Below are 18,930 nucleotides of genomic sequence, written 5' to 3'. Positions count from 1 at the left end.
CACACAACGCTTGCTGAAGGTGTACACAGCCAAGACTTTCTGTGGCTGACACCGATAACCTTCCAAACATATTGCACACACCTGGAAATAATAAATGAAATAAAACCTAAGCATTTTTTTTTTTTTAACATTTTGCCTAACACTTTTCCACTAAAGAATTTTCCCTTAAAACACCATAGAGCTTCTGATTTAAAGTTGATAAGACAATGATTGGTCTCACATTTCATGTCTGTACTTGCTAAACTTAAAACATCACGGAATATCTTCACAAATCTAGCACCTACCAATCCACTTTCTTCTGCTATTTCCCCCATTTGTGACAATAAAGTAGACTGTGATGTAATCTGCTCCTTGTCATTAGCTCTAAGTCCTAACCGACTTAATTCCTTCTTGCGTGTCTCCATTGCTAGACGTTTCTTTTCCTGCCGTGTCTGACGTCTCACTTCTTGAACCTTTAGGATTAAGCATTGTATTAAAAGAAAAATCAGTACCATATACATTATACAATAATCTAATGCCTTAATTTGTGCCATCTACTGCTGATGAATATCAATTATATATCACTATTATATCTTCATTATCTCCCACCTATGAAGAGTGATCCAAAAACAAGAAAAAAATATTCACGATCACTCATTCAACAGCTGTCTCACCTCAACTCCAATGACACAGTTTCATAATTTGGTTTCAAGAGGAAAAGTCTACTTGTATTTACATTTTTTTGTGAAAGGCATATCTGACTATAACATGACACTCAACTTAGAAATGGGGTGTAGGTGTTGAAGGGGCTGTCAAAGTTAGCTGTAAAAGTGATTTGCAGGAGCAAGTTGTAGGGTTTTACTAGTAGGGGTGTATGAGTGTGTTACAGGTATGTAGGACTAAGCTCTACGCTTGTAGGGAAGGTTGTAGGGGTATGAAGGCTAATATGGACACAAACCTGCACAGCTATACTGGGATCATCTCTTAAAGCTTCAAGTAAATTTTCAGCTACTGAACCAACATGTTCATCAGAGGAGATCTGTTCAAGTCTATGAATAGCTGGAATACATGTTGCAGCAACTGCTTGCTGTGTTCCTCTATGCTTTGTTGCCAACCCTGTTCACAGGATACAAGATATTCATGTAAATACAACTTTTTCTTGAGAGTGAATATTTACATCAAATATATGAAACAAAAGTAATAAATTCAAAGAAACACGAGTATAACTGTTCAAAAATTCATGATTATACTATGAACTCTTATAAGACTGCTATTTACAAGAAACCTCACCAGTAAGTAGTCTGAGTATGTATTTAAGAGAAGGTCGTCCCAAGAAATCCTTCCACTCCTCATTGCACACAACTACAAGCTTCTTACTCACTGGCATGTGGTTCTCTATGTAAGCTAATGCATCCTGAAAATAATTTTTAAAAGTTTGTTTATTTTAACTCTTCTAACCATAAGAAATATCTTACATATGTACATAAACATTTCTCCTCTACACATATGAAAGATGTGATTCATCTTGAAAGAGGGTTTTCCCCAAACAAACCATTCTACAAAATTTCTTAAATGTCACATTGCAACCTATACATGAAGAACAATAATAGTTACTACACTAAATTTATGTTTTAAGAAGAAATATACCTTTACAATATTAGCTCTGACAATCATGTCTTTCAGCTGATTGCCATTTTCGTTACGTTCAATGCCATCACAGAAAACACAGAATGACTCCATCTTGGCAGCATCCTCTGGTGAATGCTCAGAATCATACTTCTCAAAATCTAATACTGGACGGAAATGTCCAACCAAAAGCTCCATCTTTTCTTTGTGACAGAAGACCAAAAATGGCAAAACACGCATCAAGCGTTGGCGAACCTGAAATATACCACACATATAATATTTGGTCTAAAAAATATATATAATTATCAAAACAATTACCTATGTTCACAGAACTATGAAATTAGTGAATCTGCAAATTAATCCCTAAATAACAACTAGAGAAGATAACTTTGTCCCCATCCCATCATAATATACAACTAAAGGAACTTGAAATTTCACAAAACTGTCTTCAGTATTATTTAATATGAGCAAAAATAATGTGGCAACAAGTGTTATGCAGGAATGGTAAATTATGCAAAATTACAGTAAATCGTAAGAAATTATTAAGCTCAAAAGTCAAGGTGAATAAAGACATGTACATACAGCATGTGTGATGCATACTTTGTGAAGAATTATCATCCTAAGATGTTGCAGGATAGACCTAGTGACAAAAAAACATATACACTTTTTTTTTTTTAACAAGTCAGGCCGTCTCCCACCGAGGCAAGGTGACCCAAAAAGAAAGAAAACCCCCAAAAAGAAAATACTTTCATCATCATTCAACACTTTCACCTCACTCATACATAATCACTTCCCATTTCCAGGACTCAAGTCCGGCTATATAAAAATAACCGGTTTCCCTGAATCCCTTCACTAAATATTACCCTGCTCACACTCCAACAGATCGTCAGGTCCCAAATACCATTCGTCTCCATTCATTCCTATCGAACACGCTCCTGCACGCCTGCTGGAAGTCCAAGCCCCTCGCCCACAAAACCTCCCTTACCCCTTCCTTCCAACCTTTAAGAATTACTATGCAAGTGCTGCAAACATAAAACTATGCATCTTGTTCCTACCTGTGCATTAGTACGAGAGGATGTAGCAACATAGTTAAGTAGCAAGTGGATGTCTTCTAATGTGCCACATGTCTCCACAAACTCGGTATATGAAGCTGCAGGCATAGATGAAGCTTCAACCAGTATTGCCTCCAATACCTGTTTGGGTAATCAAAATAATTTAGAACTGTAATCCTAAAAACAATACAAATTTTTTGATTGGTATTCAGTGTTAGCAATGCATTAAACCCATCAATCCTCATAAGTGGCACTGGCAACCCTTGGGTACACACTGTGATGAAGTTCAAATAAGGGAAATGATATGAATGAACTTTGTTTACCTTTTCACCATGAAGGGCACAAATAGCTTATAATTTGAAGACATTGCTCGGGGCATGAATAATATGTACGACAGCAATAAGGGATAAATTCTGAATAGAAGTTGGAAGAGATGAAAGCATTCAGGGGGCAGCAAATCTGATGTGGCTAGATTGTGTGAAAGAAAAAAGGCATTTCAAAGTGCATGCCTGTCAATTAATAAAAAAAATGGCATGGATTCAGTTTTTTGTTGCATAGTTCAACTTTTTTTTTTTTTTTACAATGTTGGCCATTTCTCACCAAGGTTAAAATATAATTACATCTTTACATATCTCATACTTTTACCAAGACAAAGCTCATTTATTAAAAAAAAAAAAAAAAGGAAAGAAAAGAAAAGAAAAAAAAAATTTCCAGCAATATCAACAAATGAAAACTGAAAACATAAAATTTATACATTTTACTGGTTAGGGAAAATATTACAGAAAACTTATTTGAATGACAATAATTTTCAAAAATGAGCAAAGCAATTTATTTTAATGTCATCAAGCAGGAGACAAATACATAAACCAAAAGTTTAATAGTTTTCGAGTCTTTTTTTTTTTTTTTCCAACAAGTCTCCCACCGAGGCAGGGTGTTACTTAGGATAAAGAGTACACATACCTGCAGCAGCTGCTCAGTGAGGGAGGCTCCACCAGGAGGACCAGCAACAACTTCTGGCTCAGCTGCCAGGCACTGTTTCAGGGTGTGAAGAAGGGTGGCAATGGCATTTAATGATGGTACCATCAAACGTTCTCGGTTTACACGCACCTGATTTGGATACAAGTGTTAGCATTCGATATTTCTGAGTAGTAATATAACTTTCATCCTGTATTTCTAAAACTCTGAAAATGTCTTTTATAGGCAAATGAAATGTGCATTTTTTGCACTAATTAATACTATTCATGAATGAGTAATTTATTGGGAGAATTAACCTTAGTATTATTATTATAGTAAATGGAATTTATCCTCTAGATCAGCCTAGGTAGTGATTTGTACCTTCATATATTTCTGAACCTTTTTTTCAATAAACCGGCTGAATCCCACTGAAGCAGGGGGGCCCAAAAAGAAAAACTAAAGCTTCTCTTTTCAACTTTAGTAATGTATACAGGAGGAGGGATTATTAGCCCCCTTGCTCCCATATTTCTAGATACATAAATTAAATAGGATTAGCTATAAGTCTTCTGTTACTCATTTTTAAGGAAGGATAGAAGTGGAAGAGTTAATGATGAACAATACTATATAAAAAAAATATCTAACTAAGGGAATATGAATAATTGTTGAGAAATAGAGTATGTGGGAAAATATGGATGAAGAGAACTCTGAAGTATTTTGTAGGAGTAAAAAACACTCAAAATAAATGCTATACAATTTTACTCTTCAAAATGTTGTTGTAAACAAAACGATTGCCACTTTAGTTCACTCAAACCCAAGCATATGTGTAAGGACCAAATAATACCTCAACGAGTACATCAGACAATGAATTATAAAGGAAGAAATAATTAAAAAAATAGGAAGGTATAAGAAATGAACACAACAATTAAACATTCTCATTATAAAGGCAATATGGAGATGATGCAGCTACTTAACACAACTACATAAAAGAGTAGCCAATGAGATACCACCAATGGGAATGAGGTCCCACAGTGCTTCTCTCTTAGTTCTGAATAGGACCAATTAGTGTCTACTTCTAAACATTTTTAACTCTGGAGATAACCTATTTGGGTTTAGAGCATGCTTTTTAGCATAATAATCTAATCATATTGAGGCAGAAATATATACAGTATATACAGCATTTAGACAAATTAAATATTTCAACAGAGAATAGTACCCATACCTTCACACAATACTGGAAAAGCTTTAGAAGAACTGTGACGAGAGCCCTGGCATATGAAAGATCACTAATTCTCTGAAGACACTCCAACATCACCTGAAATGAGGAATGGCATCAAATTGTGGTCTGTTGACTCTTCTTTTCTAACTGGTAAGCCATCCATCAAATTATTTCTTACAGTTATTATACAGAGCTGAGTCAGTGCTTTTTAACATGGGTGCCAAGATAAAACTAAAAAAAATATGCATGATTATAAATTTCCCATACAAAACAAATGATCAAAAATCTTCCATCCAATTTCAATTTGGTCCCCAGTATTCCTTACAAAATGTTAATATGAATTTGTTTATAATTTACTAACCTCAAGACCTCCACACTGACACATGACTCCAGCCATGCGATACACCTGCTCATTGTCAACATCTTCCTCTTTCTTCTTATCTAAGGTCTCAACAAACTCTTCTGTAGCATCCCCAAGGAGACCTCTCATGCGATAAACAACACGCATTGCATCACTTTCACTGTTTTCAGCAAGCCAAACTTTTTTATAAACCTTAAAAAAAAAAAAAAAAAAATCAGTGCTCATTTATTTATCAGTGAATTATTCATTCAGAAATAAAAGAAAGAGGAGGGAGACTGGTGGGTGACTACCAATTTCATTTTTATTTGCAGAGAATATTACAATTTATAAAGAAAAAGGCTGGAACAATGCACAAGTAACCTGCACATAGGGGAATCAAACTTGTGACGATGTTTTGGTCCAACTAGTCAGACCGAATCATAAGTTTCATTCTCTTATGTATAGGGTGTGTGTGTGTGTAATATTACTCTCTGATGAACAAATGGATGTTATTAGCATGCAGCACCAGTAGGGAACCCACACCTGAGGAAGCATGTTAAGAAACTGGAGAAAATGCAGATGTATGTAATGAGATTAGTTCCAGAGCTATGAGGAAAGGCTAAAGGAATTAAATTGAATAGCCCTGGAGGACAGAAGGACCAGGGAAGACATAACACAAAATTCTCAAGAGGACATGGACAGGCTGCTTGAGAGGCAGGAAACAGGTAAAACTACTTATACTATAAGTAGTTTAAAGAGCAGGTATGACAGGGCCCATGAGGGTAAGTGAGAGTGAATCTGAAGAATGGCAAGCTAAGAGGCAGGGCCAGGATCTGAAAATTGACCCTTGCAACCACAAGTAGAGTAAGAATAGGCGAGTTACAACTTCGTTACAAATGAATACAAAATGTGCAGTTTCTAATACCTCCTTAACAGGTAGATCCAAGGAGATGATCTTATTGCACACAAGTAGCTCCATGCCACTGTCATCCTCCAATAATGCTACCAATTCACAGTCTTGACAAATCTTGTTCTTAACATCCCTCATAAGAGGTCCCAATCCAGAGTCCATACTACTGTAAGGATTTCCCACCATGCGTCCCTGAAAGATAAATAATTTTAATGCAGCCTCTCCCCAATTAGCAACGTACTCGTTGACTGATAACTCGGACTTGCGACAGGCTCTCTGACCAGTATGCATACCTAAATAATGTATATTAGAGCCGATTTCCTTTGTTCTGTTTATTACAATACATATACAGTACACAACTGTATAAACATTTAAAAATATACCAGAAATGTTAAATGTTATAAATGATGCAAAGGTGACATTAAAGCAATATCAAAGGTGGATGATACAAACACACTATCATCATAGTATGCTCCTTGTTTAGTGACGAATTTGTTTACTAATGTGGTCTTAGGAATGGAACTCCGTTGTTAAGTGAGGAGAGTCTGTATTATATTCTAGGGTTAAGACAAGATAATTTCACAATACTGTACAATGAAAACATATGAATGCAACATTACCATAATCCTTAATATACAAGAAAAGAAGCATTATTATTTAAAATGTGTAGTATTTACCTTACTGATAAAGGGTTACTCTTCAAAATAATCAGTCTCTCAAGGCCTTCACAAATACCAATATACTGAATCAATTCTAATATACAGCATTCCTAACATGTATATTAAGTCTTGACTTTCTTTCTGTAGATGCTTGTCTCAGCAAAGTATCAACTACTCTAAGCTTCACATCTCATAGCTAGCTTTGTTCCATACTTGTGACTTGATAATGGTCTGGCACTTACCCAATTGTCATTTAGTTATAGTTTTCAATTTATGAACTCTTGATTATGAAGACAATGTTACAAATATGAATCTCAATGATTAATAAGTACCTGCAAGAAATCTTCTTGCTGGGGGTCCTTCTCCAAAGTAAGGAAAAACTCTCCAACATCATTCTCCTCAGGATATATGATCGAGCACAGTCTTTCATAAATAAAAACAGGTGTTCTTACATCATCTTGTGGGTACTGTTTAAGTGTATCTACACACACGGCCATGAACTCCTTAGTTTCAGCCTCAGTCCCTGTAATATTAAAAAATTTAATAGAAATTGTACTATTTTAATACACAAAACACCAGCTTGAGTAGTGTGAAACCTATTTGTCCTGGAACTGCTAAAAGCAGGAAAGTTAGATTATTCTTCTTCCCATTCTTGACTCTACCTGATCATTAATGTTAAAAACCACATTTTCATACTTCCATACATAATTTCATGGTAACCCCACACAGCATCTAATTTTAAACCTACGAGTCATAGTCCATGTTACTATACTGTGTAAAAGACTAAAGCACTCATTAAATACTAAACAAAGCTAAATTTGGCATTAGTGAAACAATAGGCAATACTTGTACAAGCACAAAGCACAAAATTTAGAACTCTATCAAATAAAAGATATTTTTGCAATTAATTTTGGTGCCAGTTATGTTGATCAAAGGTAAAATGCTTGGGACACTTATTAATAATAAGCCAGTGTTGATGAGCATATTATAGAGTATTAAGGTGCATTCTATATAACATTTACACTTATATCAATCTCTTAAGAGAAATGTGCATGTTCAAACATTAGATGAAGAGAATGAAAATACATACCAGATGTCATATCTTCTAGTAGCTCTAGGAATTTATCCTGGGTGTCATCAATTAATTTAGTCCGCTGAACCACCAGTTTGCGTAAGGAAAGGTAACCACTCAGCACTGTGCCAACCAATCGGCCCTTGTATACACTCTTGATGGAATCAACATCAATGAATTGAGAGAGCAATTCTGTCAGGACCTTTAATGCATATCCTAGAGAGAAAGAATTTTTTAGTATTTAACCAAACTCGAAGGGCTGGAAAGTAGACATGGGAATACTATTGATTACCTACATTGAACATCTAAGGACCTGGTTATTAATTTTCAAGAGGTTAAGGTCATTATCACAAATTTTTAGCATTGTGATTCAGCAATTTGGGAATGGCATCACAAACTCAATTTGCAAAGTCAATGCAAATGCAATACTGACCTTGGCTGAGATCAGTGGTAAGTGTGGTTTCCTCTAAAGTGGTGAGCAATTGGATTTCTGAAGAGATGAGACTAGCTATAATAGGTAGAACTCCTTTTAATGCTAAGTAATACTTCCAGTGGGCTCCCACCAGGAGTGTCTGATACAGTGAGACAAATTCACCAGCACTCTCGCCTGCTCTTCCAATCTCTGGCAAGAAAGTTGTCAACATGTCCAAAACCTGCAAATAAAAATGGCCTTTAGACTTCTTTTTTAACAAGACTGTCGTACTGTGTTTCATTAATGTTGCTATTTTTTAAATCAAAATAGCTTAACTACTTAAAAGGATCTTTCTTTTTTTTCCCACCGAGGCGGGGTGGCCCAAAAGAAAAAACAAAAGTTTTCTTTTAAATTTAGTAATATATACTCTAGATGGCATTTTTCTCTTACGCATGGCTTACAATTCTGTTCCACTTTAATTATAGGATATATTTATATAATGAAACTCAATGAAAATATTTTAAATTATCAGCAGATGGCAACGGTGAGCTATCCAGATGCATCTCAATTTGGTGTAGAGGTAACAAGGTACTAGTAAAGTAAATCAATAATTATCTGGTGCTGAAGGGAATGGAAGGTGTGCCGGATTTCCAAAATGCTAAATGCATCACTTTTTCTAGGTAGTGGATACATAATAATTGATCAAAGGATAATCAACAATTTTCCGTACATTATATGTGAAACGCTAACCTCTTATGTTATTCAGAACAAGGGTCTACACTTTTTGACCATTAACCCTTTGACTGTTTCAGGCCCCTTTCTGAAACTGTCATTCTATGTCGCTCAATTTTTTGAAAAAGAAAAAGAAAAAGAAAAAAAAAAAAAAAAAAAAAAAAAAAATCTTATGAAATGATAGAGAATCTTTTCCCGATGGTAATGACACCAAAAGTTCGAAATTTGGTCGAAAACTCATGGAATTATGCTCACACGAAGTTAGCGGCCTCGGCGACACATGCGTATCGGCGATTTTGCCGACTTTGAGCCCTATTTTCAGCCAATTCCATTGTTCCAGTTGACCAAACTTATAACTATTTCTTTAGAACTCCATTTTATCTATCAGCTGAGTACAAGAAACCTCCCATTTACTAATTTGGACTACCCAATATGGTGGTCAGAAATTGGCAATTTGGCCAATTTCACGCAAACTAAAAAAGATGCCAATTTCAAAATAGGGTCCAGAATAAACAAGGTAGACATTCGTGGCACTAAAATAACATATGCTCTGTTCATTAGTCACATCTTTAGGCCCCTCTTATATTATTATTGCCATTTTGATTTTTTATTCATACAAAAAAATACAAAATTTACTGTTATGCAGACTACTGCATTATTGTAAAAATGGTATAAATAATATCAGTGCACTAGTGAAAGAATATTAGACTCCCCAGTTGACATGTATTGGACGTGTGGTGTGATTTATTTACTCCTGAACATTGGTAAAAATCGAACATTTCCGCTACTTTGAGCTCAGTTTCAAGGTTGTTTTCATCGTCAAAGTAATGAAAATCATCTCTATTTCTGTAATATGTTTTCCATTTTATCACCTAAGACCATGAAAACGCGAATACAACGATAAATACTATACGAAAATACACCTCAAAGTTGGCGTTTTATTCCAAAAAAACGATCAGTTTTTTTTTTCTCATTACGCAATGTGTGCTGCAGGATTTTTTTTATGTGGTGCACACTGACCACACAGACCCATTCTCTCACATGTGGGCCTACCAGCTTTCTCCCGCTTGATTTGAAGCCGCTAGAATTATTGAGTATATATACGTCAGAAACATTGGCTCGTAAGACGTATTTATACGTCGAAAACAGTCAAAGGGTTAAGCATGAGAAAATCTACTCTCAAAGCCAGGCTTTCCCAAGTATAAAGTACAGTACAGTTCTCTAATTGCCTATGCAGTTTCCATACAATAAATTTTAATTACTACAATGTAAGAATCTTTTTTGATAACACACATTCATCATTCATTCAATAGCTGTCTTGTCAGGAGTGCACAGACATCACAATTTGAATGACCCTCTGAAATGCAACATCCCCACCCTTCCATGTTATCAATAAAAATAAAATGTAAATCTCAAAAAATAAACAGAGTATGGTGCATACCTCTTTCTTCCGCTGCACTGAGGTGCAGAGAGACTCCATCATCTGAGCTGTCACTTGTCTAGCCATTCGTGATGATGGATTAAAGAGGACCCTGCGCAACCATGATGAATCTTGCATCTTTAGGTCATACTGATGACGGATGGTGCGAGCCAGCCATCGGCAACCAAACTTCTCAAGTAAATAGCGTTCATGAACCTCATCCTGATTAGACAGAGTACCATAAACAGTCCTATTATAAAGTCAACAAACTGATTTATCAAAATAAATTTCATACAAAGTAAATGATCCATGCAGTTTCCTTTAAATATTTGTCTAAGTTGATATTAATTTTGGAAAACTAATTACAAATATTATACTATACACTACTTAGAAAATGGAGTTTAATATGTTAATTTATAAATTCTACTTCTTATATTTAATCATTATACAGGTCCTCCATCACAAATCCGGCATCATTGGGACCTGTAGTGTGCCGGATTACTGAGTTTGCCGAATTACAGAGTGGTTAGGTTAGAATACACTTAATAAAATTAACCCACTTGACTTACACAGTTCATTGAACATTGGCAAAAATCGAACATTTCCGCTACTTTGAGCTCAATTTCAAGGTACTTTTCGTCATGAAAGTAATCAAAATCAGGTCTGTTTCTGTAATATATCTTCCATTCTATCAAATGAGTCCAAAAAATGAGAATACAACCACAAAAACCATACAAAAATATACTGCAAAGAGGCGGCTAATGGCTGAGAAGTGAACTCCCTTATTTATCGTCCGTCTTTTTTATTTTTGTTGTACGTTAAGAAGCATCTTTCCATCATACACTGCCCAAGTTTCAGTGAGATAGCCCAACAGACAACCGAGAAAAAAAAAATATTTACCAAAAATCATATATGGCAAGCCCAAGCCAGGTACTGGAAATAAGTCAGTCTGACTTTTTTTTGGGTTATCCTAGGTTCTCTATACATACACTGCTATGTATGATAATCTATGTAACTGTATTTGTGTATACCTGAATAAACTTATTTACTTCTAGTCTGTCAACTGAGTACAAGAAACTGCCCATTCACTTATTTCAACCACCCAATAAAGTGGTCAGAAATTGGCAATTTGGCCGATTTCACACAAATTTCAACAGATGCCAATTTCAAAATAGGGCCCAGAGTAAACAATGCAGACATTCCTGGCACTAAAATAACATTTTCTCTGTTCATTAGTCATGGCTACAGGCCCCTCTTATATTACTCTTGCTTACCATTTGGAATTAAAAAAAAAAAAAAAAAAAAAAAAGAACATTTACTGTTATGCAGACTACTGCATTATTGTAATAATTGTATAAATAATGTCAATCCATTCTTGACTCCGTACTGGAATTTAGACTGGCAGGTGGACAGGTATTGGACGGTGACTCACTTGTTTACTCTTGAGCTTCGCTAAAGAATAGAACATTTTCGCTACTGTGAGCGCAATTTCAAGGTACTTTTCGTTATGAAAGCAATCAAAATCATAACTATTTCTGTAATATATCTTTCATTCTATCAAATGAGACTGAAAAAATGAGAATATAACCATAACAACCATACAAAAATATACCACTAAGCGGCCGCTAATGGCTGAGAAGTGAACTCCGCTATTTATGGTCTGATTTCTTTCATTTTTGGTGTACGTGAAGAAGTATCTTTCCATCATACATTGCCCAAGTTTGAACAAGATAACCCAACAAACAACTGAGAAAATAATAATAATATAATAATAATAATAATAATTATATTTACTACACGTACATGTACAAGGTATACAGGCCTAGCTGACATCAGTGACATACTACTGTATAGAAAGGCACTTGTTATGCTGAGTATTTCAAGAAAATTATGTCAGTGTCCCAGGATAACACCCACACTAGTCGACTAACACCCGTTTACTGATGGGTAAACATAGACAACAGGTGTAAAGAAACACACCTAATGTTTCTACCCTGGCTGGGAATTGAATATTTACCAAAAATCATATATGGCTAACCCAAGCCAGGTACTAAAAATAAGCCACGTTGACTTTTTTGGGGTTATCCTAGGTTCTCTACACATATGCTGCTATGTGTGATAATCTATAGAGAGAAAATAACTTTTGTTTCAGGTTTATGGTGTAGTATGAGCATATATCATAGTTAGCCCTGTGCTAAACTCCGTTTTCTCTAATATAAGCCCCCAAGACAAGGATAGGAGAATGGTATTTGTTTACCACATCCTCTTCGTAACTCTGTCGAACTGCTTGGTGTTATGCCAAATATTATTCATTCTGGAGTATTTAACATGTTTTATGTTATTTATATTGTTTCTTATGTCATATTAGATCAATTGTGATAGGCAAATAAGCTGTAGTGTTGATATTAGCGTAATAATAAAGCATATTCTCCTGCTTCGTGAGACTGAGCTCAAGGCAACCGACAGTGGCTTCAAAGCCACCTTATCTTTAATGGATAATGTACTCTGTAGGTGCTTTACATAATGAGAAGCATTTCTTTTATTCATTGGAACCATGGCTAGGGCTAAAAGAAAGCAGGTTAAAACAATAAATGGAGAAAAAGAAATTGGAATGACTTATGCAGCAAGTAGCGCCACCAAACAGTACCAGCAGGTTGGTGTGGCAACCCTGGAAATTTGGAATTATGCTAGCCAAAATTAGTGCCGAATAACTGAAGGAACCGAATAACTGATTGCTGGATTTGTGATGGCGGACCTGTACCCCAAAACATTTCAATTTAATAATAGTACAAAAATTAGAAAATGTGACACCCATTTCAGAGATCCAATATGCACTCTCCGTCTCATGCTTATATTTTTTTTTTACTACACTGACCATTTCCCACTAATACATTCATTAAAATATAAAATGGAAGTAATTTCACCCTACTCAATCTTACCTATACTTGTCTGTGTGCGCAAGTGAACCCCATGTACGGGTAGTAATACCAAGTTAAACTGGGCATTCTGAGATTGTGCAAAGTGGGGTAGAGTTGTATTCCTTTAAGTGATATTCTGTTTCAAATGGCATATTTTTTTCCCTTTTAGAACTGGTCTATTTCAAATGAAAACATCCCATTAACTGCAGGAAAAGCATGTAGTTGCATTCTATTCTAAAATATCCCATAGCATAATATCAAAATAAAAAATGCTGACCTTTGCTCTGTGAAGGAATCAATAGTGCACATTATTTACTCACTTTTTTCATTTTGGAAATGGCAGGTTCCTGAACTCTCCTTGCTAATTTTTTCTTCCAAGTCTCGTATGAATGTCCAGGATCACCTGCCAGCCACTTGCTCACATCCACACCAACCTTATGACAAAATGCAAGATAAAAACTTTTTTACAGGAAACTGTCTACTGAAAAATTAATATTTTAATAATTATACTATTTCACATGTGAAATACTTTTCATCTGCATACATTATATTATACGGTACTGTATTTTTTTTTTTTAACACATCGGCCATTTCCCACTGAGGCAGGGTGACCCAAAAAAGAAAAACCCAAAAAGAAAAAAACTTCCATCATCATTCAACACTTTCACCATCACTCACACACAATCACCGTCTTTGTAGAGGCACTCAGACACGACAGCTTAAATGTCCCTCCAGACTGCCAATATCCCAAACCCCTCCTTTAAAGTGCTGGCACTGTATGTCCCATTTCCAGGATTTAAGTCCTGGAAATGTACTGAATATGTCTATATAAATAATTTTTATACTGTACATACAAAATATTTTATGTTTTATTAATATTACTCCTGGCTTAAGTCTGCCTGAAATGATTTGTAGAATTGTTACTTTTTTCTTGTAAGATATTTATGTAACAAAGAATGAATCTTTTTAGAAAATAAATGATTGAAATAATGTAATACCTTAGATCCCCCAAGGTATGCAGCCATAAACTCTGTAGCAGTTATTGTAGGTGCAGATGTAGCTCCTGCAGCCCCTGTTGCAGCTGTAACAGAGCTAGTAGGTGTCTTGTCTCGACTCTTGCGAGGCGGGGGAGGTGTAGGTGGCCTCATGACCCCTTGGAGTATGCGAAGACAAGGAAGTGTAATGTGCTCCATTACTGTGGGTGAAGCATTAGATCCACCTGCCATCAAGAACAGCTGAACAACACATCTGAGAAAACAAAACATTAAGAACAAAATATTCAGAGGAAATATAAACACAAAGTATTCATTACATAAAATACAAAATGAAAAATATTAATGTTCATCCTATGTGAATGAAAAACAAAAGGAAAGTAATACATAAAAGTTAGAGTAACATATGGTACAGCCCTGAAGAAAGATTATTAGAGATTATTAACCCTTTCAGGGTCGAGAGGCCCTCTCCTAAACTTGTTCTCAGGGTCGAAAATTTTTCGGAAAAAAAAAAAAAAAAAATTTTCTAATGAAATGATAGAGAATCTTTTCCCGATCATAATGACACCAAAAGTATGAAATTTGATGAAAAACTCACGGAATTATGCTCTCGCGAAGTTAGCGGTCTCAACGATGTTTACACATCGGTGATTCTGCCCACTTTGAGCCCTATTTTTGGCCAATTCCTGTGTACTATTCGACAAAAATCATATTTATTTGACTAGAACTCCATTTTTTCTATTGAATGAGTACAAGAAACCACCCATTTACCAATTTCAACTATCCAATAAAGTGGTTAGAAATTGGCAATTTTGCTAATTTCAAACAAATTTCAAAAGATGCCAATTTCCAAATAGGGTCCAGAATAAACAAGACATTACTGGCACTAAAATAACAAGTTCTCTGTTCGTTAGTCACATCTTTTGCATTCCACTTTAAATTTTTATTCTTACAAAAAATAGAAGATTTACTGTTATGCTGACTACTGCATTAGTGTAGAAATGGTATAAATAATATCAGCACACTTGTGAAAGAATATAAGACTCACCAGTTGACGTTTATTGGACGCTTGGCATGATTTGTTTACCTTTGAACTTTGGTAAAAATCAAACATTTCTGCTACTTTGAGCTCAATTTCAAGGTACTTTTCATTGTGAAACCAGTCAAAATCATTTCAATTTCTGTAATATATCTTCCATTCTATAAAATGAGACCAGGAAAACTAGAATACAACCATAAATACCATACAAAAATACAGTGCAAAGTCGCTGTTTTAATCCAAAAACACGGTCAGTTTTTTTTCTCGTTACGCACTGTGTGCTGCAGGATATTTTTTATACTGCGCACACTGACCACATACACCCATTCTTTCATATGTAGGCCTACCAGCTTTCTCTCGCTAGATTTGAAGGCTCTAGAATTTAGGCGTACTAGTATGTCAATAACCCTGGTGCATAAGCCGTACTAGTATGTCGAAAACCCTGAAAGGGTTAAACTCAGAGTAAGAAGGATAGAGGAAAATTAAATCTTGGTTCTACCTCTAACTTTCAAATAACCAACCTGAACACCTATCACAACTATTTTTTACATCCCTGTGTCTATTACTGCTCAGCTCATCCCACTTCATTATTATGCTGAAATGCTCTCTGGATGTCCTTGGGGCTCATGAGGATGTATAATTCAACAATATGCTCTTTTCCACCCCTGGTAAAAGCTTATATTTGTCTATCCTCTCCTTGCCTGAAATAGTGAGTGTACTGGACATACAGCAGATGTATGTGTTTGTGTGCGTGTGTGTGTGCGTGTGTGTGTGCGTGTGCGTGTGTGTGCGTGTGTGCGTGTGTGTGCGTGTGTGTGCGTGTGTGTGCGTGTGTGTGTGTTAGATTGAAATGAATGGAGACGAATGGTTTTTGGGACCTGACGAGCTGTTGGAGTGTGAGCAAAGTAATATTTCGGGAAGGGATTCAGGGTAACCGGTGAGCGAGATTCGAGTCCTGGAAGTGGTAAGGATCCTGCACTCTAAAGGAGGGGCTTTGGGATATACATACTATTTGGAGGGACATCTACACTGTCATATCTGCACGTGAATGATGGCAAAAGTATTTCTTTCTCAAGTCACCCTGCGTCAGTGGGAGACAGCCAGCATATTAAAAAAAAAATTCTCTTGTTCTTCAATCTTCCACAGACAGGCCTAATTCTTGCCTTCCTTCTGCACAGCTTATTCCCCTCAGCTCAGACACCAATATGGGTACAGTGTGTTTCAGCTTTGGGCTCCATATTAGTGCTGCACAAGAATATGCAGAATGAATAATTTAAGAAGTGTTTTTATCAAGTATTGGTTTGGGTTTCTGAATGACATTATGTTTACAAGCTTCAACTTTTCTGAGCATTTTTTCTATTTGTGTGTGCTTCAGGGGATACATTTTTAACTATGCTTGGGTTTCTTTGTTTCCATAAGCTTTCATCCCCCTCCCAGATGGGGTACTCTAGTTACACTAAAAATATTGGGATCACACTGATCATTGAAGGACTCCACTAGTTGCATCCCTTAGAGTAACACTATTTACAACTGTTCAAGTACTCCATTATTTATGTTGATACATTTCCTATGGTACATTTCTATGGAAGAAGTGAATGTTTTCAGATACTTGGGAGTTGACGTGTCGGCGGATGGATTTATGAAGGATGAGGTTAATCATAGAATTGATGAGGGAAAAAAGGTGAGTGGTGCGTTGAGGTATATGTGGAGTCAAAAAACGTTATCTATGGAGGCAAAGAAGGGAATGTATGAAAGTATAGTAGTACCAACACTCTTATATGGGTGTGAAGCTTGGGTGGTAAATGCAGCAGCGAGGAGACGGTTGGAGGCAGTGGAGATGTCCTGTTTAAGGGCAATGTGTGGTGTAAATATTATGCAGAAAATTCGGAGTGTGGAAATTAGGAGAAGGTGTGGAGTTAATAAAAGCATTAGTCAGAGGGCAGAAGAGGGGTTGTTGAGGTGGTTTGGTCATTTAGAGAGAATTGATCAAAGTAGAATGACATGGAAAGCATATAAATCTATAGGGGAAGGAAGGCGGGGTAGGGGTCGTCCTCGAAAGGGTTGGAGAGAGGAGGTAAAGGAGGTTTTGTGGGCAAGGGGCTTGGACTTCCAGCAAGTGTGCGTGAGCGTGTTAGATAGGAGTGAATGGAGATGAATGGTACTTGGGACCTGACGATCTGTTGGAGTGTGAGCAGGGTAATATTTAGTGAAGGGATTCAGGGAAACCGGTTATTTTCATATAGTCGGACTTGAGTCCTGGAAATGGGAAGTACAATGCCTGCACTTTAAAGGAGGGGTTTGGGATATTGGCAGTTTGGAGGGATATGTTGTGTATCTTTATATGTGTATGCTTCTAAACTGTTGTATTCTGAGCACCTGTGCAAAAACAGTGATAATGTGCGAGTGTGGTGAAAGTGTTGAATGATGAAAGTATTTTCTTTTTGGGGATTTTCTTTCTTTTTTGGGTCACCCTGCCTCGGTGGGAGACGGCCGAATTTTTCAAAAAAAAAAAAAAAAAAAAAAAAAAAAACCATTTCCTGTTACCCTTGTTAAGAAGCCTTTAACCCTTAAACTGTCCAAACGTAGATCTACGTTTTTACAACATTTGAAAGTATGTAAAAAATGTAGATCTTCTTTTTGTTTTTTGTTTTTTACATTTGAAAACGTGTAAAAAAAAACTCTGATCTACATTTTTTTGTTATATCTGAAAATATGTAAAAAAACATAGATCTACTTTTGGAGCACTACGAATTTGAACACAGACCTGTTTGGACAGTTTAAGGGTTAATGTGGCACTATATCAAAAGCTTTCTTATAGTCAATGTCTTAGCAAGGAATACACAGAAAAGAATAAAAATATGATGAGGGGAAGGTATAAATATTATCTGAATAATTAGTACGACTCTATAATTTAAATAAAATTAAAATAACTTCTCTACCTAAGTCGATATTCCCAGCATGAATCTTCCTTCTGAGCCGAGGAAGCAAGTAGACCCATCTCGTGTCTAACAGCAGCTGCGAGGTCTGGTGAAGTTACATGAGAGCGAAGTGCTACACTTATTTTATCCATGATGAGGTGATTCAGCTCTTGAGTGGCTGACAAATCATCCTTTGTCAACAGACACAAGAGCTGACGGACTTCACTTCTTACCTGTAAATATACAGTAATATTAGAGTCCAAATATACATATGAATACATGGTGGTAATCTAATTTTTTAAAATACCAAGAATGTTTTTTTCCGCACATCAGCTATTTTTTACCCATGTAGTGCAACCCAAACAAGGAAATATTCGCCATTAAATCACTTCATATGATATTCGACTTCCTGACACTAGAGAAAAAAATATAAAACTATTGGGGAAAAAATGACCTTCAAAAACATACTGAACACATTCACTAAAGCTGTCAAGACAGGTATTTTGACTTGTCAAAATGTATCTCTGAAGATTCAAACTCTACAATCACTTTTTTTTTTTTCAGAAATGATCAAGAAAAGCTGCCACCAATGAGCCATAGCACTGAAGCATTGCTATACAACAGGCTCTTAATGCAAATGCTCATTATATTTAATTTTTTTTTTTTTTTTTTTTTATTATCACACCGGCCG

At 35.9% G+C, this 18,930-nt stretch overlaps 1 protein-coding gene across 10 annotated transcripts in view; it reads right to left on the bottom strand.

Moving 5' to 3' along the window:
- poe (E3 ubiquitin-protein ligase-like protein poe) overlaps positions 1-18,930 on the bottom strand; it is a 166,094-nt gene that overhangs the window by 12,549 nt on the left and 134,615 nt on the right. For all 10 annotated transcript variants that reach the window (XM_053800041.2, XM_053800042.2, XM_053800043.2 and 7 more), the window contains exons 66-82: positions 18,261-18,472; positions 14,289-14,538; positions 13,611-13,724; positions 10,394-10,594; positions 8,242-8,461; positions 7,827-8,024; positions 7,069-7,259; positions 6,093-6,269; positions 5,189-5,380; positions 4,831-4,923; positions 3,618-3,764; positions 2,661-2,798; positions 1,627-1,860; positions 1,270-1,393; positions 938-1,095; positions 285-452; positions 1-81 (exon numbers count right to left, since the gene is read on the bottom strand). The exon at positions 1-81 is cut by the window's left edge and continues 98 nt beyond it. In XM_053800041.2, coding sequence (XP_053656016.2) covers positions 1-81; positions 285-452; positions 938-1,095; positions 1,270-1,393; positions 1,627-1,860; positions 2,661-2,798; positions 3,618-3,764; positions 4,831-4,923; positions 5,189-5,380; positions 6,093-6,269; positions 7,069-7,259; positions 7,827-8,024; positions 8,242-8,461; positions 10,394-10,594; positions 13,611-13,724; positions 14,289-14,538; positions 18,261-18,472 — 2,898 coding nt within the window. The remainder of the gene's footprint in view (positions 82-284; positions 453-937; positions 1,096-1,269; positions 1,394-1,626; positions 1,861-2,660; positions 2,799-3,617; positions 3,765-4,830; positions 4,924-5,188; positions 5,381-6,092; positions 6,270-7,068; positions 7,260-7,826; positions 8,025-8,241; positions 8,462-10,393; positions 10,595-13,610; positions 13,725-14,288; positions 14,539-18,260; positions 18,473-18,930) is intronic.

This window comes from Cherax quadricarinatus, chromosome 91 (genome assembly GCF_038502225.1).
Source record: "Cherax quadricarinatus isolate ZL_2023a chromosome 91, ASM3850222v1, whole genome shotgun sequence".
NCBI lineage: Eukaryota > Metazoa > Arthropoda > Malacostraca > Decapoda > Parastacidae > Cherax > Cherax quadricarinatus.
Note: the sequence above shows the minus strand (reverse complement) of the source record. Positions and strands in the feature narration are given on the sequence as shown.